Source organism: Sander vitreus, chromosome 2, assembly GCF_031162955.1.
Source record: "Sander vitreus isolate 19-12246 chromosome 2, sanVit1, whole genome shotgun sequence".
Classification (NCBI taxonomy): Eukaryota; Metazoa; Chordata; class Actinopteri; order Perciformes; family Percidae; genus Sander; species Sander vitreus.
The window spans coordinates 11,059,402-11,085,878 of NC_135856.1; the positions used below are offsets into that span (position 1 = coordinate 11,059,402).

The window sequence follows — 26,477 nt, forward strand, 5'->3', positions numbered from 1 at the left end:
AAATCAAAAGTCCTTCTAGCTATAATTCTGATATGACTTAATTGCCGCTACTAACGTGATATGAAAGCAGCTCAAAAACATTAATTAAATGTATGAGTTGTCACAGAGATATGAAAAACGGTTTCCTTCATCAGACTGTTTAGGCTATTTCAAATAAAATAAATAATCAATATAAAAGCTGCGTTGGTCCATTAACTGTATGTTAACTGTTAACTGTAAGTATTTGCAGCTAAATGAAACGAGTAGCTCGTTTTGAAGAGAAAACGAATGACAATGCAAAGGGAGCATTCGAGACACATATAGCTGACCTTGGATCTGATTTCTACTCATCTCCTTACTCTCTCTCTACTGGAACTAGTGGTCTCAATCAGATCCCAGGTCGGTGTTCTCTGCGCGCTTCCAGTCGGTGGCCACCACGTGTCTCTCTCCGGCCTGCCAGCGGATCATGTGGAGCAGCAACATGGCGGCGCGGTGGAGGGGGGAAGACGGGAATTTAAATGCCGGTCACAGTGGGTTTCTGGCCAGCAACGCTGCCAATGAGGTACTGGTTTGCTCATTTAAGCTAACTGACATCACAACAGCTGCAAACTAGCTAGTTTCGATGTTTTAATAGGTGGTGGTTTCGCGTCGTGCGAGGCCACATGCACGCATGGCGACACGTGGCTGAAACAGCCTTGTAGTACTACGGAGGTAGTGACCAGGGAGTTGGCTAACCTGGTCGATCTATTTAACTATTTGACCCATGTAGCTACGGAAACATATTAATGTCATTACGTCTTTGTGCATGTTAAAAACAATCTCCACCGTCAATGATTTACATGTGAAAGCGGACGGGGGGGGAACCGGCTCATTTCCTCTGAAGCACAAGACGTTCCGATAAGGCTACACCCTCAGCACTGTCCTGCTCACTGCACCGGCCCCTTTCGTTATTTATTTTTTCTTAAACAATACTCTTAACATTACCTTTATTGTTTTGCTGTGGAAAGCTTAATTCAAAGCCATTTCCAGGCAGACACTGGGATAAACTGCTTTACTGTCCCCTAAAGAGCGTTTAAATGCCTTGCCCTTGTAACCTTGTTACAGATCGGACAGGCCCTGAGAGATGATGTGTAGGCTACTTGTGCTTCCTACTTACTAGCACACTTCTGTCCTGATAACTTTGGTAGTAGAGACATTTGACAGTGTCCCTGTCCATGTTTTTGAATTAAGCCACAGAGATAGTTTTTACTCTACATATCTGCTCATGGATAGCTTGTTTTAAAAAAAATTTAAAACACATTAAAGAACATACAAGATCTCAGGGAATACATGTATATAATACAATATAAACGTTATTAAAATGTGTTATTTATATAAATTAAATATATATATATATATTAAAAAAAAAATCTTAATCAATAGGCATAGATAAGAACAAAATAAAACAAAGAGGAGCAAGGACTTCAATAATAAGGGGCATAAATCACAAACAATAAGAAATATTTCTCCCACAAGTCTTTCTTGCTATTTTACGAGAGAACACTTTTAAGCATATATGTTCAGATGTGTCTGCTGCTGTTTTCAGTTTAGTCGAGCTGAAATGATCACACCATTAAGGAATTAGTTGAGTGACAGTCGATGAATCAGCAATCAATTCATTGTTGAAGTCCCTCTTAAGGAAACATGCCTGAAATTCACTGGTTACACTTTCTCAAAGGTTGGGTTTTTTTAGTATTTAATAGTAGGAAACTAAATATCTCTGGTTTTGAACTGTTGGTCTGACAACACATGACATTTAAATATGTGAACTTTGGCTTTCAGAAGCTGTGATCCTCATCACATCACTATTTTCTGATACGTTATAGGACAAATGATAAATCAAGTAAGTTGTCAGTTAATTGTTGCCGTCCAATATTTGAGTTTTATTTATTTAGTTTTAATTAGTTGAATGTCATTCTAATTTGCAAAGAGATGGCTCCTCATTAATGCATTTATTCAGCGGATTCAGCCGCTTCACTGTTTTTTCACTGCTGTATTTGAAGCATTGTCACAATTGGCAGCTCTTCCTGTTTATGCTGCAAAAGTAAATTTTGAGCGTTTTGCATCCTGTGCCTCAGCTTCTGGTCACACCCAGAGGAAGGAGCGTATTGTAAGATTGCAGGAGGTAGTATTTAGACCAGATGAGTGTGCATTCAAATGTATTCAAACACATGGGTGTGATATCATTTTTGTGTCTTTGTGTCTGCAGTTGGTCCGGAGTAGACATGACATGGAAGGCGTAGAGATGGACACACAGTCCTGCATGGATCACTCAATCCTGGCCATTTTTGAAGACTCCACTGTCGCATCAGAGGTCAGAGTTAAAGCACATCATCACATTACATTGGGTTGTTGACACTGTTTCTATTGACTCTCCTTCAGGGTACAATGTTGCCACTTGTTGGTAGAATATGAATTTGGCATGTAAATGAATACACCTGGATACTGGTGCCCCCTTTTTCAGGATAAGAGTGGAGTGGAGGAAGAGAGGGAGACCCTGCTGTCTGCCCTGACCGAGATGCTGGACAGCGTGGAGGATGACGACGGGACTCCCTTTGACACCCTGCCAGACACCAAGCTCCTCACCCACCCAGAACGCAGGGACAACTCAGCGGTGGGTGCACACTCAGGAGCAATACAATTGCAGCAGTACTTCCTGGTTACACTGTTCAAATTTAGATTTAACTATGAGCACCTCATGACGAGCCCATGAATTTGCCTGATAGCCAGATGTGCTTTATTTGGACTTAGATGTCACATGATGGCGTAGATAAAGATGAGCCACATGCTCTGATAAACAGAACTGAACATGCATGAACACAATAGCTGCAAAATAGACTGGTATAAGATATGTGGTGTCCCATTTTGAACCTTTTCTGCTGATTTAAAAAAAAAAAAAAAAAAAATGAGACTCCCAATATCCAAATGTGTTCTGATTTTTGTCTTTTTATCTTCTCTTTAGGAACTGTCCCTTGCTGACAGACTTAGACCACGATCCAAATCACCAAATGTAACATTCACAATAAAGATTGATAAAGGAAAGGAAGATGAGAGCAAAATGGAGAGAAACAGCCATCTGTTCAAACAACAAAGTCAAACAATGTTTCACTCTAAGAATAAGAAAGCAGAGGCCGAAGTCGAGATCTTCACCTCAACTTCTCTCGTCAACCTGGTGAAGCTCATGCACCCCTACTGCCTGAAGCTGCATGTGGAAGAGGAGGGGCATAAACTGAGGAACAGTCGCACATTATTCTCTCAGGAAGAGGTGTGGAAGTACGAGAGACCCAGTGAAGAGAGCAATGAAGAGATAAATGTTGTGTCTGATGATGAGGTAACTATGAAAGACACAAAGGAGGAAATAGAGGGAGATGAAAAGAGAGATAATAACAACCTCTTAAAGAGTATGTTGCTGAACGGAAACTCATCCAGAACTCCACCATCCAGAGAGAAGAAAAGGGTGAGCTTTGGCTCGGTTCAAGTGGTTTCATTTGATGAATCTGTGGAAAAGGGCTTGAATGAGAAAAATGTAATAAGCGGAACTGTGTCAGTTCCACTGAACTGCACCAAAGCACTTGGAAATCCTGCTGGCTCAGCGCTCGAGCCCCAAACAACGTCCTCAGAAATGAACAGTAACCAGGCGGAGGTTCTGCCACTTACAAGTGAGACGAAGGCCAAATCGCTCAGCCTACAACAGTACAGACAGCTGCGCCAAAAGAGACGGCCCCTGGTGGAGAAACAGGGGAACTACACCACCAAGTGGCCCAGTGTTTCTGAGCCCCCAAAGGAGCTGACCCCCATCCTCTGTTCACAGGGACAAAGACAAAACAACGGTGGACACAAGGCCGCACACCATTATCCGGACGATGGAAGAAGTGGTGCTGATCAGCTCCATAGATCTCAAAGTCCTGCTCACAAGACCCATTGCATCTCTGCTCCGCCCGGGCCTCACCCCTCGGAGGCCAAACCATCCGCTTGTCTACGTCGCAGCGGATCAAAGCGCCCACGGACTGAATCCAAAACCGTCTCACCTGCCAGTCTGCAGCCAGCCGTCACAGCCCATCCAAATGTTACTGTGCCTGAAAGCAAAAAAAGTCCAGTAAAGAAACCAACACTGCTCAGTAGTGACCCCCCAAATCCTGTCCTCCTCCCCCTGCCAGTTAGCCGCACAACATCACCAACCACTGGCCACTCCTCTTCAGAGTCCAAAGTGGAGTTCCTCAACAGAGACTCAGACGTTGACAGCACCAGGCACTTTCCAGGAATCCCAAATGAATCCTCAGGCACATCTCTTCAAAGACAGTCCTCCGCCTCAGGGCCAAAGCCCGAGGTGCTGTTAGCAAACCAGGGCTACACCACCCTGTTTCAGGAAATTAAAAACAAGCTTACTGAGATAGCGTTAGGTGTCTCCTCCAGACCTCCAGCACTGTGCCCAACCTCAACACAATTCAAATCTTCCTCAGAGTGTAAGAAACTACAGCCTCAAAGACGCAGTCCGAACCGGACCAAAGAAGCCGAGCTGGAACCAAAGACTCCTCCGTCACCAAGTCCAGACACAGCGAGGCGTCCTTCCCTCGCGCCATACTCAGGTCAGCCGTCTGCTCCCTCACCAGTGAAGGAGACATTGTCAGAGGTTCACCCCAGTGTTTTCCCTTCGAAGGAACCACTGCCCGCTCTTGCGTTTGGCTCTGAAGTGCAGAGTGCAAAAGCTGACTCAGGTAAACGGTTGAGACATGGCCGTTAATGTGACGTAGGATGTATTGAGTTCACTGTGATGATGCTAACAATAAGACATAAGTAATAATAAATAAAAACTTTGTATATCTACTTCAGGAATCGAAGCGCCTGATCTGACCAGCCTGCTGGAACAGTTTGAGGAAACACAAGGTCAGTAATCAGATTACTGACAACACTGTATTGTCAGATACTGATGCCCAGCCTCGTGTAACCTCTTTTTATTTTTCCTCCTCAAGCTAAAGAGGGGGCGGTGTGTGAGAACGAGCCAGAGCCCAAACCTGCTACTTCACCTTCGAACTTAGACGCGGATGGACTCGTGGACACGGACAGAGCTCAAGGAATACAAAGCATCTCTGTGGAAGCACTTGCACATTTAAGCTCTCCAGGATCACTTGGGTCTCCAAAAACCCTCAGGAATTCACCACATCTTCAAATGTCAGAGGGTGTGGACATCCCAGAGCCCCTCGGCACTGAAATCGTCCTCAGCACTCAACTGGATTTGCCAGCAAGACGCAAAAATCCTCCACCCAAGGCCATTCAGATAATCGACCCCCGCCCTCTACCGTCCAAGAAGACGCACACTCACCTGTCAGAGCTCCCTGCTGCTCACACCTCCCCTCACATTTATTCATCTGTGTCCTCCGATCACGATTACTGCGGCCCTGTAGACCACTTACTTTCGAGTGCTAGTCAGCGTAGCAGAGCCCCTAAACTCAAGGATGTATCTAAAACCTCGGATGAATTGCAGATGACCACCCACGACTCAAGTGCTGCTGCTGAATGCAAAAAACAGACCTCCACCAGTGAGGTTAACACCACCATCCGAGCTGTTGAGAAGTCCGCTGTGGCTGTGACGCAGCATCTCTCTGAGCAACCCAGGACCAGATCAGAGGCAAGCCCGTCATCAGACAACGTTCTTTCAGAGAACGCTGCCTCAGAGCAAGACTGTGGTTGTGCAGCTGAAGACAAGACGGCCCCATGCAGTCTCCCCACCCCTCCGCCCAGCCCTCCTGCCAGAGGGCGGGAGGAAAGGAGATATCGGAGGAGATCGCCTCATTCTGACTCCAGCTCTCGTTCCTCGTCGTCGTCAACCTCCTCCAGCTCTGCATCTCCCTCTCCCAAAAGACAAAAGTAATCATCTTCTGGTTCTGTTCAGTATTAGTCTTTCTCTGTCCTTAATTCTATGTCCCTAATTCTTAATTTGTCCACCCTGCTGTAGGCACCGTCACAAGCGTTCAGAGAGCAGCTCGTGTTCGTCGTCATCCCCCTCTCGCTCCATTTCCCGCGCCCCAACCCGGCGCTACAGGTGGTCTTACTCACGATCGAGGTGTAGCAGGTCAAGCTCCAGATCTTGGTCCCAGTCTAGGTCCCCATCCAGATCCCGATCACCATCCCCGCGGGTTTGCCGTAGGCAGTGGGGAGACGTTTACAGGTCAGTTAATGCTGGAGTTTTTCCATGTAGACGTTTGATAAAAGGAAATAAAAATGTAGGTGTTCCTTTTTAGATGTCAATTTTCCTTGCGTCTTTTCTATAATCTGTAATTTCAAGCTCTGTCTTCCTCTCATCCCAACTCATCCTCCCGACAGCAGCAGAGAGTCCAGGAAGCTCACGAGAGAGCATGAGATCAGGATTCAGAAACTTAAAGCTATAGTGAGTAAAAGATTACTGACATGTCAGCTGATGCGTTTGTGGGTTGTTGTTTTTTTGGTTGAGTAATGAGTATTTATAAAAACTCCTCTCTTATAGGATGAGCGCAGGGTGGTGTATGTCGGCCGCATCCGAAAGTCTATGACACACGACGAACTGAGGGAACGCTTCTCTCAGTTCGGAGATGTTGAATGTGTGTCGCTTCACTTTAGAGATAGAGGGTACGTTAAAAATCCTACAATTATAAAATGATGTTTCATAATGTTTTTTTGTATTGCCTTTACAGTGTTGTTTTGTACCATGGATCTGTATTTATCAGTATTAAACCCCTGCACCTTTGGTTCCCATAGTGACCACTACGGCTTTGTCACGTTCTACAACATGGATGATGCTTTTGCAGCCATCGATAACGGCGGCAAACTACGGAAGCCCGATGAGCTCCCGTTTGACATCTGCTTTGGTGGAAGAAGACAGTTCTGTAATTCACACTACGCTGACCTAGGTGAGACTCAAAACCACAGGGTCAAGTACAGCACAATACCATTTTCACTTGTTTAAGTAACTGTATAACTTTTCTTTTGGCGTAACCTGTCAAAGCCCTCTAACTGTCTTTTTTAGCATGCTGCACCATAGAAACTGTAATATAATATTCCTGGTACAATGTGGATTTATTAATTCAATCAATCAGGCCAAGTTTTTATCCAAATGTAATGCAAATTTCAAACAAATGTCCAGAAAAGTGCCAAAAGAAAAAGCATTTTTAATGTGGAATTCATTGAACATAACATTGAGCCTATAAATGTCCCTCTCTCCCTCAGATGCAAACAGAGATGCAGAGCCGTCTCCCGCCAAGAGCAGGTTTGAGGACCTCGACTTTGATTTGTTGCTGAAACAGGCCCAGAAAGGACTAAAGAGCTAACAGAGCTGTGTGGGAGGACAAGAATGCCAAGCTTGATGTGGCAAAGATGGAACTTTTTTTTTCATAAACCTCAGAGCCTTATGCTCAAACTTATGTAGCAAACTTTTGTATGTTAGAAGTTTTTTCATGTTTCAACTCTAATATGCATGCAGTTGAGTTTCTGATGTGTACAGTTAATATGCCCAAATATGTAGCACTGTTAATTTTATAACATGTTATTAGTGGAACCCACTTAAGATTTTTGTTTCATTCCATAACACTGATAAAGTTTTGTATATTTGTATATAAAAAATAAAGGCTCTTAATTGTGTTTCCTGATGAACTTTAGTTTATTTGGTTTATTTTAAATCCAAAGAACCATACCAGTGAGCCAGCATGCACAGTACCAGCCGAGTGCTTTCACTATTAATGTTATTAGTTAACGTACGTTTGACAAGTCAAACTGTCCGCTGCCACAGTACAAGCCAGTCTAAATCTCATCTGTTGTCTTGATTACTATACTGGTAGTGATCCTGAATCCTGTTTCTTTAATTCAATAGTTGCACGTTGGTGGAACAACTGTCTAACAAAGGTCGCATTTATAATAATAATACTCTACTTCCAAATGTGACAAAATGAAAATTTCCCATAAATCACAGACTAGCCCTACTCACATGGAAACTGCACAAAGAGGAACCGTTTTTACAAGTCCACCCTCATCAACATTAACAGGTTATCTTAAACAACAATACAGGCTGGCCAAATGACGACTAAATGTTGTCAGCATATCTGGCAGTTAAAATAACCACTAGTAATTTCACTGAGCTATGAAATGCGAAGTGTTATTTTGCCTGCTCCCTTGGGTGAACTGTCCCTTTAAGACGTTCACGCTCAAGTCATACCAGTCGTAAACAGTCTATGGTCGTAAACCGTCTCTGGTTCGGTCAACGCGCGCCTGAACTTCAGTCCTCACAAAATGATGTGTTTTTTATTCGCTTACAGTATTTACAACTTCAGACTTTAGACCATGTTATTATCATGCTGCGCAATGCTCCCGGTGCTTAAAACCACCGACTGATCTGCGCAGGCGTGAGAGGACTACAATAAAAGTCAAATCAAATGAACGTTAAAGGCAGGTATACAAAGCTATGACTGACAATATCGCTGTGTCAGTGCTGGAGCTTCTGTCTGCGCAGTAGTAAATTGGAAACAGACTGAGAAAGAGAGGACAACTCAACGCTAAACTATTAACAGTAAACCATGTCGAAACCAGGCAGTGCCAAGGGCCAACCCCACACTGGGAAAAAGCGGTTCATCAGTGGAGTAGTGGAAGGTGAGCAGACTGGGACCTGGGGCCCAAACTGGACCTCCAGAGTACAGATCCCTGTGTTGATCCAGTTGGAGTAACGTTACAGCTCTTAAATTAAGATGCAAACATCCAAATTAGGCTGCAAGCTATGATGGCTGTCTGATGTATTTAGTAGAAATGCAGCCACGATATCAATCATGTATTGATCACTTCTGGTAAGGTAATTTGGTGCATAACTTGATCTTTGCTTGATGCAGGTTTTTATGGGCGACCATGGACTATGGGGCAGAGAACAGAGCTGTTTAAAAGGTGTGTTCCCTCTAAGTTTGGTGTAGTTGTTTCACACACATACATACAAACCACATTGAAGATATATAACATACACGTGAGGGTGTGGTAGAAACCTGGCTTATAGAAAAAGCCACAACCAAAGGTAAAATGTAGATTTGCTTCATAGTGAGTGTGGTCTTATACTGGTGTTTAATATTTGTCCACCTTTCTGAATTTGGGTACAGTTGAAAAGGTTAACAACGCTGGACAAACAATATTTAGCGAACATGAATTTGTCATCTCCTGATGCCTAGATTCATTTTCACTCTCAAGACCTTTTAAACACACAAAACGATCCACTGTACTCCCAATCATGTCTATAACAACTGACATAATTCTTGATGTGATTTTTGATTGCTGGTTTTGGGTTCCACAGAGAACAGAAGTGGGGTTTGAACACGTACCTGTACGCCCCTAAGGATGACTACAAACACAGGATGTACTGGAGGGACCTGTACTCTCCTGAGGAGGCAGGTGAGTTTCACCCCTTCACATGTCCTCCTTGTTCATTAAATGAAATCCCAAATCTCATCTGGCTCTTGGAACAGGAGGGTATCCTGAGACTACCCAGTTACCAAAACCGCACAGGACTGTCAAACTTTTTCCTCTTTGATTAGAATTGTTCAGAGAGTAACAAAAAAATGTTGGTGGGGGCCACCACTATTTACTACCTGGGTATCAATATCTTCACCCATAGTGTCATCTGGGATAGCTTTCTGCTCCCTCATGCATTCATATTCCATGAAGGATATTTATAAGGTGAACGTTTTAAGACGGTCTGAATGAAAATTAATCTGTCCAAACCTGAACAGAGACCGGTGTATATGAGTGGGACCACATACTGTCAACACTTAGACTAGATTTAAGAAATAGCTGCATTAAAGTGCAACAACTGCCTTACAAAGGTCGCAGTTATAATGATGATAATAATATATAATAGATTTAATAAGTTTAGATTACTTTTCATTTAGACCCCTAAATTTACAAATATTCTTCATACTTTTTAAAAAAAAAAAAAAATTCTAAAAAGATTATTTTTGGGCTTTTTCCGCTTTTATTCGATAGGACAGCTAGGTGAGAAAGGGGGGAGAGAGAGAGGGGAAGACATGCAGGAAATCGTCACAGGTCGGACTCGAACCCTGGACCTCTGCTTCGAGGCATAAGCCTCTCAGTATATGTGCGCCTGCTCTATCCAATGACGCAACCCGGCCACTATATCCTTCATACTTATTGTGTCATAGTGACCCCACACGTACAGTAGGCTACGTAAAACGCGCTAATGGTCAAATCATGAAGTTACATGTTGGAATCAGGATCCTCATTTACAAACCGAACCCAAAAACATTGTAAAATACTGAAAAACACAAGGGATGTGGTCGTTTCTAAACTGTAGTTGCTTCTCATTTGACATCAGTGTCATACCAAAGTCCCAATCTGAGTCATCATTATCTCCACATTGTTCAGTGGACCCTCTCCTTTGTTAGTTGGATGCGTCTTATCACTAATGTTGCATACTGAAGGGCAGTGATGATTTGAAGTTTGACCCGTTAAAACTATCATGTCTCCAACGACTCCAGTTGCATTTCAAAACAGAACACCGTCATACTTTACGTACCTTTGCATAAATTACAGGCCCAATGATTTTCCATGGTTCATGTCCAAACTGGGAACTTGTGCATAATTTACCTCCCAATAAACAGCATTTATTTAGGACATTTCTGTAACTGGGAGGACAGTATTAAAAGATTATTATTTTTTTTCTTCTCATCTCTTATTCTTTTCCCAGAGCAACTCATCGCTCTAATATCAGCAGCTAAACAGCACGACGTCGAGTTCATCTATGCAATCTCTCCCGGCCTGGACATCACGTTCTCTAACCCCAAAGAGGTTGCCGCCCTGCAGAGGAAACTGGATCAGGTTAGGACCTGCATGCAGAGGTGAAGGGTGGAGCATGAGATATAATTTAATCTCAGCTGCATGTAGCTTTATGGCTCTCTGAGATTATGTTTTGGACACCATATTACTTTTATATGAAACACACAGCAGTAAAATAGAAGTGTTTTATGCACTGCAAGTAGGTCAAAGGGCAACTGAGGGCACTGACACTGCTGCAGGTAGTGGGTTTAATTCCTGGGGAAATAACGTTATTATCCAATAAGGAACTTTGTCACGAGTTGGAAAAACCAATCTTATCTTAAAATCTCCAAAGCCCAAGCTGTCCTCTTCCTCCCTCAGGTGAGGCAGTTTGGCTGCAGGTCCTTCTCTTTACTGTTTGATGACATCGAGACTGAGATGTGTCCGGCTGATAAGCAGGCCTTCAGCTCCTTCGCTCACGCTCAGGTGGCCATCACTAATGCGGTGTACCAGCACCTGGGAGACCCTGAGACCTTCCTCTTCTGTCCTACAGGTCAGGCAGTGGGGTTGCCTAAAACTGCTACTAAAAGTCCAAGCACACTGCAGTTTGTTCCTTATAAAATGTTTCAAATGTTATTCAGTCCCGTTGAACACAGACTGGGGAGTTTGAAGCATGCAAACACTGTGATACTGTATCTAGTCTTAGTCGGTCAGTCGACTAATCGGTCGTTTTGGTCTTAGTCGACTTAGATTTCTTCGAGTCATTCTTTTTTTTTTTTAATGTTTCTTTCATGCTGAATTACTTATTTCCAAAAACCTTATGAGCACATCTCTGGTAATATCTAAAGTGGTGTTTTTTTGTATTTTTCTTTGTGGAGAAACTCAGTTTTACAGATTTGTCAATTAAATGAACTAATCGATTAGTCGACAAATTCCTATCGACTGAGAATTTCTTTAATTGAGGACAGCCCTAGTAATACCTCTGTTTTACAGTTTTCCGTCATTCCCATTTGTTTACTCCCTGTAACTCCAGATTATTGTGCTGCATTCTGTACTCCCAACGTGTCCCAGTCCGCTTACCTGCACACTGTGGGAGAGAAGCTGCTGCCTGGGATAGACATACTGTGGACTGGTAAGGCTGCACTGACCCACTCAGAATCTCACTGAACCTCCACAGAAGTAGCCAAAGGTACAGTTTAATAACAGATTTTGCACTTTCATTCCTATTTGTGTTATTTAGGTCCCAAAGTGGTATCCCACAAAATCTCTGTTGAGTCCATAGAAGAGGTGTCTTCCGTCCTGAGGAGGGCACCGGTCATCTGGGACAATATCCACGCAAACGACTATGACCCCCAAAGGCTTTTTCTAGGACCCTTTAAGGTACATTTTTACAAGACCTGTATTTATATTCATAGTTCGTATAAGCTCCAGTCTGATCTGTATCCGGAAATAATTAATATCATGATCTTTTGCTGTTAGGATCGTCCCACTGAGCTGATTCCCAAACTGGGAGGAGTGCTCACCAATCCCAACTGTGAGTTCTACCCAAACTTTGTGGCCATCCACACCTTGGCTACATGGTGCAAAGCAACCGCAGATGGAGGACAGAGGGATGTGGAAATGAGTGAGTGTCTAGTTTTTCTTGAAATGAACTCTTGTGTGCTGCCTTTTTATTTCATCCGTCAGCTTTGACACATACGCAGGATATTCCAGCTCAAATTTGACTCTGATTTCACAATAGAGCAATATAACTTTTTTTTATGTTTGTGGTGAATGAGTGGTTGTCTGTCCCACTGCCATTTATTTCAAAACACAAGATGGGTAAGATCTTCCCATAATCACTTCTATGCATACACAAAACTCTACTACTAGATTATGTAGCTGAATTTAAAAAGAAACCATGTAGCTCATGCAGGTTCTAAGTCTGAAAGTAGTTTTATTTGTATACAGCACTAACCTAAACAGAGACCAGCGGCTGCTTGAGGTCTTATCTTTAGGTGCTCAGTTGCTAAGTGCATTCAAACTTACACTTTTCTTGAAACATAAAACACAGTTGGTCCAAAGGTCAACCCCTGAAATCTGAGAATAGTGAAACAATCAGATGGATCTTTTGAAGTGTGGATTTTGTGCACTGTCCCACTGTCTCTCACCCCTCATCACCAGGCGATGAGGAGCAGGACCCCTGCTACAGCCCCAAGAAAGCCCTGACCCTGGCCCTCACTGACTGGCTGCAGGAGTTTCTGAACACCGATCAACCTGGAGGTAGAGAGTCATATAAAAAACACTTTTCATTAAACCGCAAAACAGATTAATAATAAAGGTAAAGATGGAGTGGGTATCGCATCAAGACAAAGTGTGTCATCACCATCCTCCTCCTCCTCCAGCTCGTCTCAAGAAGGAGTCATCAGGTGAGGAGCCCATGCAGACAGATGGGGGAGAGACCCCCCATGTTCCTGGACCTGGGGAGAACCCGCTGTACACAGCCGAGCCCCTGACTCTGGATGACTTGAAGCTGCTGTCGGACCTCTTCTACCTGCCGTACGAATACGGGCCGACAGCCAGGACCATGCTGCAGGAGCTGGACTGGCTTAGGAAACACAGTTGGGCCGCCGCTGCAGAGACAGACAAGGTACTGTTGCGTGTTTTGGACTTTTTTTCTTTTTTCTTTTTCAAAAGCAGATAATGGTGAGTATTCTTCATCCTGTAAATGGATGCTTAAAATGCATTTTTTTTTTTTTTCCAGACTGCGGAGTGGTGCTCAAGAGCGCAGCAGTTTGATGGCATGTGCGAAGCGGTGGTGCAGATGTTTAATCGACTGTCAAATGCCCCGAACCGCTGCATTCTGTACGACCTCTACAACTACATCTGTGACATCAAGAGTGGGGTCGGTCTGGCTCGAGCCTACGTGAAAACACTAGGTGAGAAAATCAGAATCTTCTAATGATGATCTAAGCACACAGGCTGGTGTGTAAAGGATACAGAATGTTGGGGGGGGGGGATTTGCTTTAGACTCATCTTTAACCTTATTTATAGCAAATTTGAATCCATAGAAGTTAACCTACTTAAAGGCACACACCGACTTATTGGGACTTTAGCTTATTCACCGTATCCCCCAGAGTTAGATAAGTCCTTCTCATCTCCATGCGTGTCGTAACTCTGTCTGACGCACCCACCGCTAGCCTCGCTTAGCACAGATCCTAGAGTTAACCGGCTCCATCTAGCCTACTGCTCCCAATAAGTGACAAAATAACGCCAACATTTTCCTATTTACATGTTACAGCGTGTACAAATAACAAGGTCACATGAGACACAGCCGTCTTCTAACCATATATAAACTGGGAACTATATTCTCAGAAGGCGAAGCACTGCTACTTCTGCTACTTGGGCGGAGTGATTTGTTCGCAGCACCTGAGAAGTGCCGTTGTGAGGAGCAGAGAGTAACAACGGTGCTTTTCAGGTGTTGCGCTACTCATTCCGCCCAAGTAGCAGTGCTTCGCCTTCTGAGAATATAGTTCCCAGTATTTATGGGTTAGAAGACGGCTGTGTCTCATGTGACCTTGTTATTTGTACACGCTGTGACTATACAAATCCCAACATGTAAATAGGAAATAGGAACATGTTAGCATTATTTTGTCTCTTATTGGGATCAGTAGGCTAGATGGAGCCGGTTACCTCCAGTATCTGTGCTAAGCTAGGCTAGAGGTGAGTGCGTCAGACAGAGTTACGCACGGAGATGAGAAGGGTATGTATGGACTTATGTAACTCTGGGGGATACGGTGAATAAGCTAAAGTCCCAATAAGTCGGCGTGTTCCTTTTAAGCATCACATGTTGTAATGTGTTTGCTTTCCAAAGGAGGGCAGGGTCAACCCTCAGCCCAGCTGATGAACACTGATCCTGAACCCTGGGGCTTTAGAGGAGGCCTCTCTGGAGAGTTCCAGGTATGTTAATCAGTGCTATGCCTAAACTCAGTGACATATTTGGTCATTTTTCTTACAGGTCATATAAAATCCATCATTTTTTCCCCAACTAATCACTAGGTGTAATTAATACGAAAAGGCATCCAGCAAATATCTTATAAGTGTTGTTATCTCATCAATAATCTTTCAGTTTAGGTCTACATGAATATGAATATACCGTTTATTTGTACTGGCAGAGAATGCTGCCTTGCCACGGAAACAGGGACCTGTTCAGAGAGCCTCCCATGTCGGCTGTTTACTGCATACGGCCGTACTGCCCTGAGGACAAGGTTAGGATGCCAGCTCTTCACACATTGATACATTTTTGTAAAAATTCAGTAGTGATGTTACACAGTTTTGTTTTCTGTACTAGACGGAGGTGCAAAGGATTTTCAGAGAGATGCAGAGCGCAGGAGAGGGCAAAGTTCCCTTGACGATGCAGCCTCCACTCATCTGTGACGGGTAAGAAAAAGTCAGATTTCTCTCTCTCTGGCCTGTTCGTGCTTTCATGCCTTAATCTGAACATTCCCTCTGGTCCACTGCAGCCTGTCAGCTGGTGAGATCTCCCCTTCCCCTCAGTGTGCTCTCGTCCTGGAGGATGAGATCGGGGTGTGTGGTTACGCCCTGGCGCTCACCGACGCCAAAACAGCCGCAGACAAAATTCAGGTGATCAAATGCACCATCTAGTCGTTTTTGTTCAGAATACATGACAACAAAATGCATTACTTGTATTTTATTTCATGTCATGCCTCTAGAGGGCATTAAGTGACTCCGGGTTTAAGGACTTCCCCTCCCTGGTTACCATGCAAGTGCTGCCCCGGGTCACTGATCCCTCTCCAGCCAAGCGCATGATTGGTCGGCTGTTGTCCAACGTCAGGAGCAGTGGTAGGTCAAGGCCTCGCACAGGGCCTTTGATAATTCTTCGATGTGCCACATGGAACTGGCCTGCAACCAATTCACACACTCAGGTTGAACCTGAACAGGCTACATATTCTCTACAAGGTTGTTTAGTCATAGCACACCTGCCAAGCTCTGCTATATCAGTTTATTCATACAGCTGTAGACATGTTGATGTGTCTAGGCAAAGGAGTTATTATATTACCAGTGCCACCCGAGAGTTTAAGCTTCAATATTTTATATTTTTACAAATACAATCCAGGTAGGAAAACCTTGTTTCCCTCTCCTGGAGGCCAAATGACATACAGTAGAGTAGTGTGACTTCTCTACTGTTACCTGTATTCAGCAGAAAATACGCTTCAGTTTCCGAAACTCTAAATCCACGCAAACGACTTTAACATTTAAGACCTCAAACACAGCAGTTATTAACCTGGCAGTTTTTAAAAAGAAGCAAAAGTACAATTGCAGTGGTCATACCTTGCAAATTGCACAAGTACACTTCTAAATATGCAGGCATTGTAGCTGCATGATGATAATACTGGCTGGGTCTGATTTGGGGAGCTTTGCATCATGCTGCATGACTTTGTTTCAATATAGATCAGTTACATTTTTAAAACATAAATCCTAATTCTTTTCCACAACTTTGAAGGTTCCAGAGGAGTGTTCTGTGAGTTGAGGCAGAGCAATCGGAGGATGATCGACTTTTACACTAAACTGGGCTCCTTCGTACCCGTACAAATGGCCGGTCTACCTCAAGACATACTTGCCATGGGGACAAGCCTGTGAACAAGATCATCAAGGATTTTGTTCAGGTTTGAAATGTTTTGAGATAAAACTGAATAATTGCTAACTGTGCAGCCTGTCAAACTGAAATCAGTTGTCATTTTTGATCAGTTAATATCATTATTTGGGTAATTTAGTAACCATAATGTCCTCCTGCAAAGTTGTAAAATTAGTCAAGGAAATGCATAATGAAAGGTGTGCAACAAAGTACTGAATGATGATGGAAAATATAATGCTACTGATTTTATAGACATGAACATTTTAAATGTATAGTGATTATTTAGATGAATTTGTTTTAACCGAGCAACAATGTTGCTATGTTTATACCACCTTAAGTTTCTGGTTAGTTTCATCTGGCAGACACATTAAAAACAAAATGTATACATGAGACATTCAAACAAGAATATATTTTCATTATTTGTATTTTTGAGAGTATACAAAATGAATGATATGTATATAAATAAAATAGGTGTCACTTGTTCTCTGGATTGAGAAACTAATGATATTCAGTTTAATAACATTTGAGGTGGACCTGCTCAGAAAAACATCACATGTAGTTTATCAATCAGAAGTTGAAATGAATCAAGTAACTAGACATTATATAAATATAATTACAGAGGTTTCAGTGTGTATGAACAGGTAAGATAAAAGCAATGAATAAGTAATATTTCAAGTAATTTGAGAACATTGGTTTCTATTCCTTTAAAATATTTGATCCTGTTTGTTCCCCTGAGTGTCTGACCAGCAGAGTTTGGCTGCAGGAGAGGAGAGCCACATTACCTGATGTTAGACTGACGGCTACTCATTTATACGTTTAAAAAAAAAAAATATTATAAAAGCATAAAAATCGTATTAGGTGGTGACCGGCTAGTGACACTTTCTGTGTGACTGGTGTATGTTGCTGGTCACAGCCTAAACTGGATTGGACAAATGTTGGTGACACTTAATTGTCTCCCCTGGTGTTGGTGTGGCATCCTCCTGTCCTTCAACCTTCTCTTGCGCCTTAATTATCATACAATATAATTTTGGGTCATACGTTATTGCACAATAGAACTGAGAGGTGAATGTTATACTAAGAACTCAAAACAACAGTGTTGATACGGTCCCGTTTCTTACTCTTCTAAACCATGGAGGACCCCTGCAGATTTTGCCTTCAGGAACACGTTCACCTTCAGCGCTGTCCTCAAATAAACTCCAGCCCTTCAAACTTCACATTCCCTATCTTTGTCTCGGGCATCAGCACCTGACCGTCTAGCGTGAATGCAATGATGTAGGTGGCAATCCTGCCTGCATCCTCCTCTGACTTCAGGGCCAGAATAATCTGATCGTCTGTGTCGGGCACAAATTTAAATGAGGAGAAGCCGTGGGTTGGGTCGAGCGGTCCGACGTGCCGCACGGTTACGTGGCTGAAATCTGCGGCGCAGGACAGGAGGAGGTTGGTGGCACGCCGCTCGTCTGCAGTCTCTTCGTAGTGCTTGTGACTGGCACGGCGAGGGAGGAAGAACCAGCGCTGGAGACGCTCGCTCCACGCTGCTGATTCATGGATAAGGTAGCCTATAGAACAAGGAGAGTTGTAGAAGGGAGAGTTAACGAAATGAAGCGTGTAAGGAATTATGGATTATTAATATTATTATATTATGTGCCTCTCCTCTCTTCCTCCAGACTCTGGGACCTTGATTTCCAAAGGAAATGCAAAATTTACTTTCATCAGAGAACATAACTTTGGAGCACTGTCTTGTTCAGGAGTGACTTGACACAAGGAATGCGACAGCTGAAACCCATGTCTTGCATACGTCTGTGCGTGGTGGTTCTTGAAGCACTGACTCCAGCTGCAGTCCACTCTTTGTGAATCTCCCCCCATTTTTGAATGGGTTTTGATTCACAATCCTCTCTAGGGTGCAGTTATCCCTATTGCTTGTACACTTTTTTCTACCACATCTTTTCCTTCCCTTCACCTCTCTATTAATGTGCTTGGACACAGAGCTCTGTGAACAGCCAGCCTCTTTAGCAATGACCGTTTGTGTCTTGCCCTCCTTGTGCAGACGGTGTCAATGGTCGTCTTTTGGACAGCTGTCCAGTCAGCGGTCTTCCCCATGATTGTGTAGCCTACAGAACTAGACTGAGAGACCATTTAAAGGCCTTTGCAGGTGTTTTGAGTTAATTAGCTGATTAGAGTTTGGCACCAGGTGTCTTCAATATTGAACCTTGTCACAATATTCAAATTTTCTGAGATACTGAATTTGGGGTTTTCATTAGCTGTCAGTTCTAATCATCAAAAGTAAAAGAAATAAACACTTGAAATATATCAGTCTGTGTGGAATGAATGTATACATTATACAAGTTTCACTTTTTGAATGGAATTACTGAAATAAATCAACTTTTTCATGATATTCTAAATATATGACCAGCACCTGTATTGTATGTGGACAGGACTATTAAGAAGAAACCCCAAAAAATGGTCAGAACCTGGTGGCTGGATCCCCGTTGCGCTCCGAAGGGCATTGTAGAACGGCACCCAGTTCTCATGCTGCACATCACCATGGTAGCCAACAACTTTCACCCACTCTGGGTGGTTGTTGACGTATTCTCCAGAGGTCGTGGTCCACTCTTTCCCCAGGCTGCCAACATACAGGTGCTCATCCTTCACTGCCAGCCACTCTGCCTTGAATCCTGCACACAAAACAAAAAAAATTGCATATGAACCTGACCGCCAGTCTTTCCAAAAACAATTGTTTTTGCTGATGTTCCAACCAACTACACTGTACAGTGCACAACGCCCATCAAAACAATCTACGAAAGGCTGCATTGGCTGTCTTTAGACTGTGTCTGGAGGGGTTTGTTCTGGACTTTGAGTGCAAAAAACATTTGTGCTGTTCAATCAAAACATTCAATAAAGGTTAGAGATATTTTTGCTCAGACAACCTCCATGTATTCAATAGATGGAGGTAAGATGTCTTTTGGAGACTGACCTTTGGAGACTGAGCCGTCACCATCAGGTAATATAACCCAGGGGACAGCCTGGTTGCCCTCGATCCGGTACACCACACCTGTACGGTCATCCACACTGTACAGGTGACCGTTGAACGCCACCAGCTCAGACAGCTCCATACCTGCAGCACAGTAAGTCAATCAGACACCAAGGTAAAAAGACTTCTAGAATCGCAGTAACGGAAAATTGCAAATACAAATTTAATCCGCACCCATGTATGGTGAAAGAGTCTAATCAGGACAAAAGCATATCGGCCCAGCCCTAATAGTGAATGAGCAGAGATCTGCGCGTGTGTGTGTGTGTGTACGCCTCTACCTCGTCCTTTCTCAGCCAGATGACTCTCCAGTGTGACTGTTTCAGCATCCCACTCCAACTCCAGTCTGTCAGCGCTGTCTGAAACAGTCAGGTATCCTCTTTTCATGTAGCTGAACCACGTCTGATCCTTAGAGCTACGTGACGCCGTGTCCAGATCTGCAATCGCACCAATACGGTAGCGGATGCCGTGCTTTGTCTTCTCTGGTGGACTTAACGGGTATGTGTCATTGTAAGGTTTCTTCTTTCTCTGGTGGTGGGAGAGGCTTCGTGCAGTTTGTCTGTTAGCGTCCCGGAAAATGTCATCCTTGTCATCACTGTGCATTTGCAAACCGTGAGCCCTGTTGCGGTAGTAGTCTCTGGTGGCAGTGTCTCTGTCCCCTACTGTCAGGTATAACACGAGTACTATAGCCAGCAGGGTCGCCACAGTGATCGCCCGCCATTTAGGGTGGAAGCGCGAGTCTGAGGCGGTAGCTTGCGTTATGGATGCCAAGGCCAGGGGGAGGCCCCGGACGGCAACACCAAAGGAGGTCATGGAAGTACCGTCTCCATCTTCACTATCAGGCTTCGACTGGGGACTATTGCCTGGGATCGAGCAAAGAGAGGCAACATCAGAAGCATGATGGAGGATGTGGTATAGCACAAAATGTGGAAAGCTAACAAAAACTGACAAAGAGTAAAGTGCAATTGCAAAAACTGTAAGTTTGCTTAAAACATCTACACATTATTACAACACTTCTTTAGGTATTCAAATCACATGTCAAATGTTCTAGTTATTGTTCGTGACATGGTACTGTACAGAATGAACTGGCATTTGCAACTGCTATGTTATGTAAGAAAAAAGTAAAATAGGCTGTTGTTCCTATTGTTCTTTGTTCACAACAGAGCATTGTTGTACTGTTCAGGCAGAACCTCTAATATGCATACTGAGTAGGTAGCCGGCATGTCCTACTTCCTCAGGACAACAAGCATATCTAACCTTGCTCTTTTCTGATGCTAACGTCAAAATGATTGTGTCCTTGTTTGTATAATGAAACTGCACGCCACTAGCGCTGTGTGGGGAAAAAAATGGCATCTATAGTTTGTTTTGGTAATTTTTCTGTGGTTTTTACTTCAACGGAAGGTTGTAGGGTTTCCTGCAGTTTTATTGCAGAAGTGGGCCATCTCGCATGAATAAAAAAACAGTATCATTGAAATGAATACACAAAACATAACTTATAACTTTGAGGGTAGGCTGAGTCCTTGGCAGCGACCCAGGTTCGAATCCGACCCGCGGCCCTTTGCTGCATCTGGTCCCACCCCCTCTCCTTTCTTCAAGCTATTCTGTCAAAGACCCAACAATATTCTTTAACTTCAATTAAACAATACGCTTCAGGGAAAAAAGCGCAGAGTAGGGCTGTTGACCAAAATAACCCAATACCAAGTAGTATCAAGACAAATGGGCTCTTCAATTATAAGTTTCACAAAAGGTGAAGGCTAGGGCAGGTATGACTACAACAGACACCCTGCCCACTCACATACGAAAGGTGTGCTTGTTCCGTGAGAACAAGTGTGCAGAGGTGACCCTTGACCTTTCCGTTGTCAGGGACAACCAACAGGTATAGTACATAATAAGCTTCAGCAGTCATAGGCTGAGCCCCCTTAACCCTTCTGTCATAGATTGTGGTTTATTCCTGTTTAAATCACTGTATAGTAATAACTGGTAAAAAAATTAATTAAAAAAAAAGGACTGGACACACTCAACTCACGTTGATATTATAGAAAGCTTTGAAGGCTGGATCCTTAAACCTACATTGTGTAGTATGTTTGAGTCGATTCAAGCGCAAAAACCCTTTGTTCTTTCACAAATATGTGCTCATTCATGTGACGGACGACTCGCTCGAATGACGGCAGCCACGTAGCGCCTCCATCTTTAAAATACATTAGCCAAAGAGGGACATACCTCCGCATTTCGCCCTCTTACACCTATTGGCACCGTGACGAATGCCAGGGGGAAGACTACTCGCCAGGGAAGCGAAAAAGAGAATTAAAAAACGACAACGCGACAGGCAAAGCAATGAGACCAAAGTTAATATTGGAGTGGCCAGAACAGCTGCGTGTAAACGATGGAGAGCGCTAATTTCAGATTCGGCCAACAGTAAGAGGAAAGGCTAGAAAGTAATATTCAGTTGGTTGTCATATACAATTTCACCGCTAGATGGGAGAAATTCTTACACAATGTGGTTTACCACACAACGGACGTTTGGGACAGCGCCCTTCCACAGCGCACAGGCAATTACAAACAATACTCCACACACAGGTGGGTTTAATTATAGAACCAGGTGGAGTAAATCATCCCCAACGAGCCCTTCAATCCCAACGGAGGTTGGGGCTTCCTCCGTCTGACAGGCCCCTTTCTGGTCTTTAAAAACACATCCTGAAACCATTACCTCCCTTTAATAGCAGTAAAACAAAAACCAACAATGCTTAAGTTTACTAAATCTTTTTTGTGCACATGCCGTGCCTGCATCTACTTGGGACTGAAGGCGCAAAGCACCTAGCTTTGTAATTAAACCGATAAATCATCGCCATTTAGAAACCCCAAATAAATGCCACAACGGCATCATGAAATATAAGCCTAAGAAAACACGAGTGTAAACACAAACCAGTTCATAGAAATATTTACCAAGAGGCTGTATGTTATTACTGAAGTGGACCACAACGTTTAACATCATATCCAGCTGGTAATAATTACTTTTTTCCCCCCCTCTGCCTCTTCAGCGACTCTCTAAACAAGTTCATACGCCTCAACTAACGTCTCTAACACAAACACGCATGTCAAATTGGCAAACTTTGGCCAACAAATAATGCCCTTATTGTCACTATTGTATGCGTGGCCCATATTCCCCATCCCTCTACAGCACGACCCCAAACACTGCCTTGCTGTAGGCTGTATGAAGAATTCAATTATTCACCCTTCCTTTGCCTCTTCTCCCCTGAACACGCTGTAACCATCATGCTGTTCTCCTTCGCACGCATGCCATGCCATAATGAACTCCACGTCCCTCCAGCCCTCTGTCCCACATGAACAACTGATCTCCATCTCCCCAAGTCTCCTCCTTTTCTCTCCATTACACCATCTCAAGTTTCTGCCCCTCCGTGTACACTCAAGACAGAATGCCCCCCCCAGGCTTCACTAAAACTTTAATAATGATGTCAATCAGGTTGAAAACCAAACCTGCGAAGGTGTAGCATGTCTAAGTTTGAATACAAATGGCATTAAGAAAGAATAAGGCCTGGGGTCCGTTCCTGGAAGGAGGTTTAACAAACTGAGTCTAAGCTCTGAGTTGATTTACCCTGAGATGGAAACTGAGTTTTCGGTTCCAGAACAGCTGATTTGAGTTGGTTCAATCAACTCGGAGTAGGTTGACTAACAACCACAAACAAACGGGTCGGCAGAAATACTCACGTGCACAAACAGCGGGTTTGAACATGTATTTAGTTAAAAAAAAATTTTTTAACGCAACACAGCGGCTGCTGTAAAATAGTCTTAAATTCATATTTAATCACAGGTAACCTATAATATTACTGGTGAAAACTGGAATGGTAGTAGGCTACACCTATAATTTAGGTGCAATCCCGTGGGCGAAAAAGTAAACTACTACTAATCCCATTCTGAGGTTGCAGCACCATCATTAACAGAATTATGATTCATTTCTTTTTTATGTCTCTTACTGGTTTGTGTCCAGGGAACTCTACACAAACGTTTAAAACACGTTTCAGAGCGAGTCACACTCTTCTGACCGCGTTTTGCTGTACAGTGGCTTTACTAATATGCTCCGCATCACCAATGTTGTAAAGAAAACTGTTGTTTGCAAAAAAACATAATGCGACACAAAGAACCTGCTGGGATGTAGAGCATGTCCACGATGGGTGACGTTAGTGATACGAGGACGGATAATTAAGGTGATCTACATATCTGATGGACTGTGAAGAAAAACGATACCGCTCAAAGTTATCTGGAAATGACAATGCATCTATAGTCGGGGCCTCAATATCACCTCCCGACGCATGTTGAACTCCCTGCGAAGTAATACAGCTTCTTCATCAGCGGGATCGTCGACAAAAGGAAATGTCATGTTTGGAACAAAAACGTTTTATAGTCTGCCTAACAGTTAATAAATGCAGATAAACTACGCTAAAATGCGCCTGATACAGACCGAATGAATGAATGAGGAAATGAAAGAGCGCTGTGTCAGAGGGAGGAGACTGAGAGAAACTCGAGGTTTCTTGACGAAAACCTGCTCCCGAACAGGTTAGGTTCACAGACTCAGTTACCATAGTAACTGACTCTGAGGTTAAGTTAACTCTCTTTCTGAAACGGAAAACCCAGAGTTCCCCTCATCTCAGGGTTAACAAACTCAGAGTTTTCACTAAACCTGCTTTCTGAAACGGGCCCCTGGTCAGCAAGAGTGTGTGTGTGTGTGTGTGTGTGTGTGTGTTGTGTGCACTGTTTAAAGGCTTGATCTGTGACTGTTATTATTAACCAAAACTTTTGACAGTAAAAGATGCAACACATGCAGACAAAACAGGTAGTTGAGTAAGGTTAACTCAACATTGGCCAATAACGTTACAACAGTTTCAAGACATTTTCGTCACATAACATGTTTTGACTGTACTGTTGAAACCAGCACTAGTCCATATTTTGGTTTTTTTACATGGTGTGCAGAAATATTAAGTAATCCAGGATGTTTTTTTTCTGTGAAGCGCGTATCTAGGCTTCGTTTTAGACCAATGACAAGCACTAACACAGTTGCGAAATTATTGTTTCTGAATAAAACGAATAAATTATCCCCTACATAATTTTTTTTAGTTACACGTGCAAATTCACGGCACTTTGCCTGGTTAAACCCCTGCCACTTTCCACACTAACATTGCCCCTCATGCCATTATTATGAAACAACTGTCTACCAAATAATTTATTTCACACATTTAAAGCATCACAGATCACAAGACACATCCAGTTATACATTATAATAGGTTTAACGTTACTTATCAGAAAATAGACACCATATTGATAGGCTATAAATGGATTACATACAAATTAATTAAATTAATCCATTGTTGACAGACATTATTCCAAAGCCTTTTCTGGTGCAAAATACATTAACGTTGTATCACAGATAGTTGAGATCATCGGTTATATATCTGCAATCTCTGACCAACAGGTGGTTGTGTGTGCACATGAAGCCTCGAGAAATTAATCCTTTTGTGAACCACGAAGTTAACGAAGGTTTATCTCATCATCACCATCACTAGTTATGGCTGCAGAAACACTGAACATGATAACTGATTAAATGTCCCGTTACCTGCATGTGTCCAGACAGCCACGAAGGCAGAGGCACACGAAGAGTCAGTATCAGCGAAAGCAAAACTTGTAAACTTTAACCGGCTTCCAGAAAAGTGAACAAAACGTTAACCGTAAAAAGGTTGAACTATTTCAATCACATGAAAGTACAATGATTTTACGTCGACGTACTTCAAAATAAAAGACATGTCGGAGAGTATAGCCACAAACCGCGTATGCAAACACGCCGGTTTAATTCAACGTTATCCACTTACAAATGTTAGCCATGAAGCTAACGTCAGCTAGCAACTTCAGCTAACTAGCATTAACCTCTGCCATGCTAACGTTAAACGTTAACGTTAGTAATACCAACAAGCTTAGTTACCGGACTTAAGAAGCTGAACAGAGTTAAGTTTTATCAGGTAATTTCGTGACTTTTAAAACCTTAGGCTTACGCCGCTTACCTGGTGCGGAGAGTAATTGTTGGTAATCTTCTTCTTCTTGTCTTCTTCAAACAACGATTTGGTACATTACCGCCGCCAACTGGTATGGAGTGTGAATAGGAATATCTAATACGTACAATATTCAATCAAATAAAAATAAATAAATAACTTAATGAATGAATTGAATCAGATGCATTTTTTCTTCCTCATGTTTTTTAAAACACAGAATAATATGCTTTATTGTTTTTTCTTGCCCACAGTAATCACATCTACCTATATTATGCTTACCTATTCTGAACACAAAGGGTCTTCAAGTCTGAACGGTTAGCCATATTTGATGTAGGCCTACTGTTTGGTTAGCAATGTCTCGGCGATTAGCTTCTCCTGGCTGGAGACTGAACCAACTAAACTGATATCATGAAAGTTCAACTCCCCACACTGTCAAAAACGTAACTACTGGTATCCAAAATATATTCAACCACTCTTTATAACTAATACTAATTTATTATTGACTACAAGTTCACAAAATGAAAAATGTTTAGTCTTCAGAAAACAAGCTTTCTGGTCATGGCCGGATTAACATTTATTAGGAGGCTTAGCCTCTTGGGCCTTGACAACACCATTAGGTATCTATATGGTCTATATTTAATATACCCTGTTAAGGATGAGAGTTCAATTTTTGAACCCAAATAAGAGAAAATAGGGGTCTTTACTACATTGATATAAATGGCATGGACAAAAATTAGGAACACAAGCATTAGGAATACAAGCATCATTTAGAAACAACCACACCACAAACTACAACTTTCAGAAATGACCATAAAGTTGAATGGACACCTTCCTAATGTCAACTAAAAACTTAAACATCATAACCTTCATGAAGGTATTACTGCAGGGCTGTTGTACTGCATACAAGAAGTTTTCTGATGACTCTGCGGTAGTGGGATGTATCAGTGATGATGAGGAGGCTGAGTACAGG

The 26,477-nt window shown here is 42.9% G+C and overlaps 3 protein-coding genes across 6 annotated transcripts; 2 read left to right on the forward strand and 1 right to left on the reverse strand.

Annotated features, from left to right (window-relative positions):
* The first annotated feature begins 367 nt into the window (after positions 1–367).
* On the forward strand, positions 368–7,629 carry LOC144534921 (uncharacterized). Its single transcript, XM_078277054.1, has 11 exons — positions 368–541; positions 2,228–2,332; positions 2,483–2,632; positions 2,981–4,733; positions 4,849–4,902; positions 4,989–5,883; positions 5,972–6,184; positions 6,340–6,403; positions 6,500–6,621; positions 6,751–6,902; positions 7,219–7,629. The coding sequence occupies exons 1-11, from the start codon at positions 446–448 to the stop codon at positions 7,317–7,319; spliced, it is 3,705 nt and encodes a 1,234-aa protein (XP_078133180.1). The 5' UTR covers positions 368–445; the 3' UTR covers positions 7,320–7,629.
* A 570-nt stretch (positions 7,630–8,199) lies between these two features.
* ogal (O-GlcNAcase like) lies at positions 8,200–16,909 on the forward strand. 2 transcript variants are annotated; one of them, XM_078277067.1, is made up of 17 exons: positions 8,201–8,631; positions 8,865–8,916; positions 9,314–9,411; positions 10,724–10,854; positions 11,173–11,344; positions 11,825–11,923; positions 12,032–12,171; positions 12,271–12,415; positions 12,955–13,053; positions 13,176–13,420; positions 13,535–13,709; positions 14,645–14,730; positions 14,946–15,038; positions 15,122–15,210; positions 15,294–15,414; positions 15,504–15,633; positions 16,295–16,909. In XM_078277067.1, exons 1-17 carry the CDS (start codon positions 8,559–8,561, stop codon positions 16,429–16,431), a joined length of 2,085 nt encoding a protein of 694 aa, XP_078133193.1. In that variant the 5' UTR covers positions 8,201–8,558; the 3' UTR covers positions 16,432–16,909. The 2 variants fall into 2 exon arrangements, with proteins under 2 accessions (XP_078133202.1, XP_078133193.1); XM_078277076.1 differs by lacking the exon at positions 15,504–15,633 and having other exon boundaries at positions 8,200–8,631; positions 16,295–16,410.
* On the reverse strand, positions 16,810–25,598 carry cant1b (calcium activated nucleotidase 1b). Of its 3 annotated transcripts, none has more exons than XM_078277098.1 (5): positions 25,520–25,598; positions 19,733–20,314; positions 19,398–19,538; positions 18,895–19,098; positions 16,810–17,982 (listed from the first exon to the last, which is right to left on the reverse strand). In XM_078277098.1, exons 2-5 carry the CDS (start codon positions 20,262–20,264, stop codon positions 17,612–17,614), a joined length of 1,248 nt encoding a protein of 415 aa, XP_078133224.1. In that variant the 5' UTR covers positions 20,265–20,314; positions 25,520–25,598; the 3' UTR covers positions 16,810–17,611. The 3 variants fall into 3 exon arrangements, with proteins under 3 accessions (XP_078133224.1, XP_078133233.1, XP_078133216.1); XM_078277107.1 differs by lacking the exon at positions 25,520–25,598 and adding an exon at positions 25,078–25,185; XM_078277090.1 differs by lacking the exon at positions 25,520–25,598 and adding an exon at positions 22,684–22,855.
* Positions 25,599–26,477: the final 879 nt, after the last annotated feature.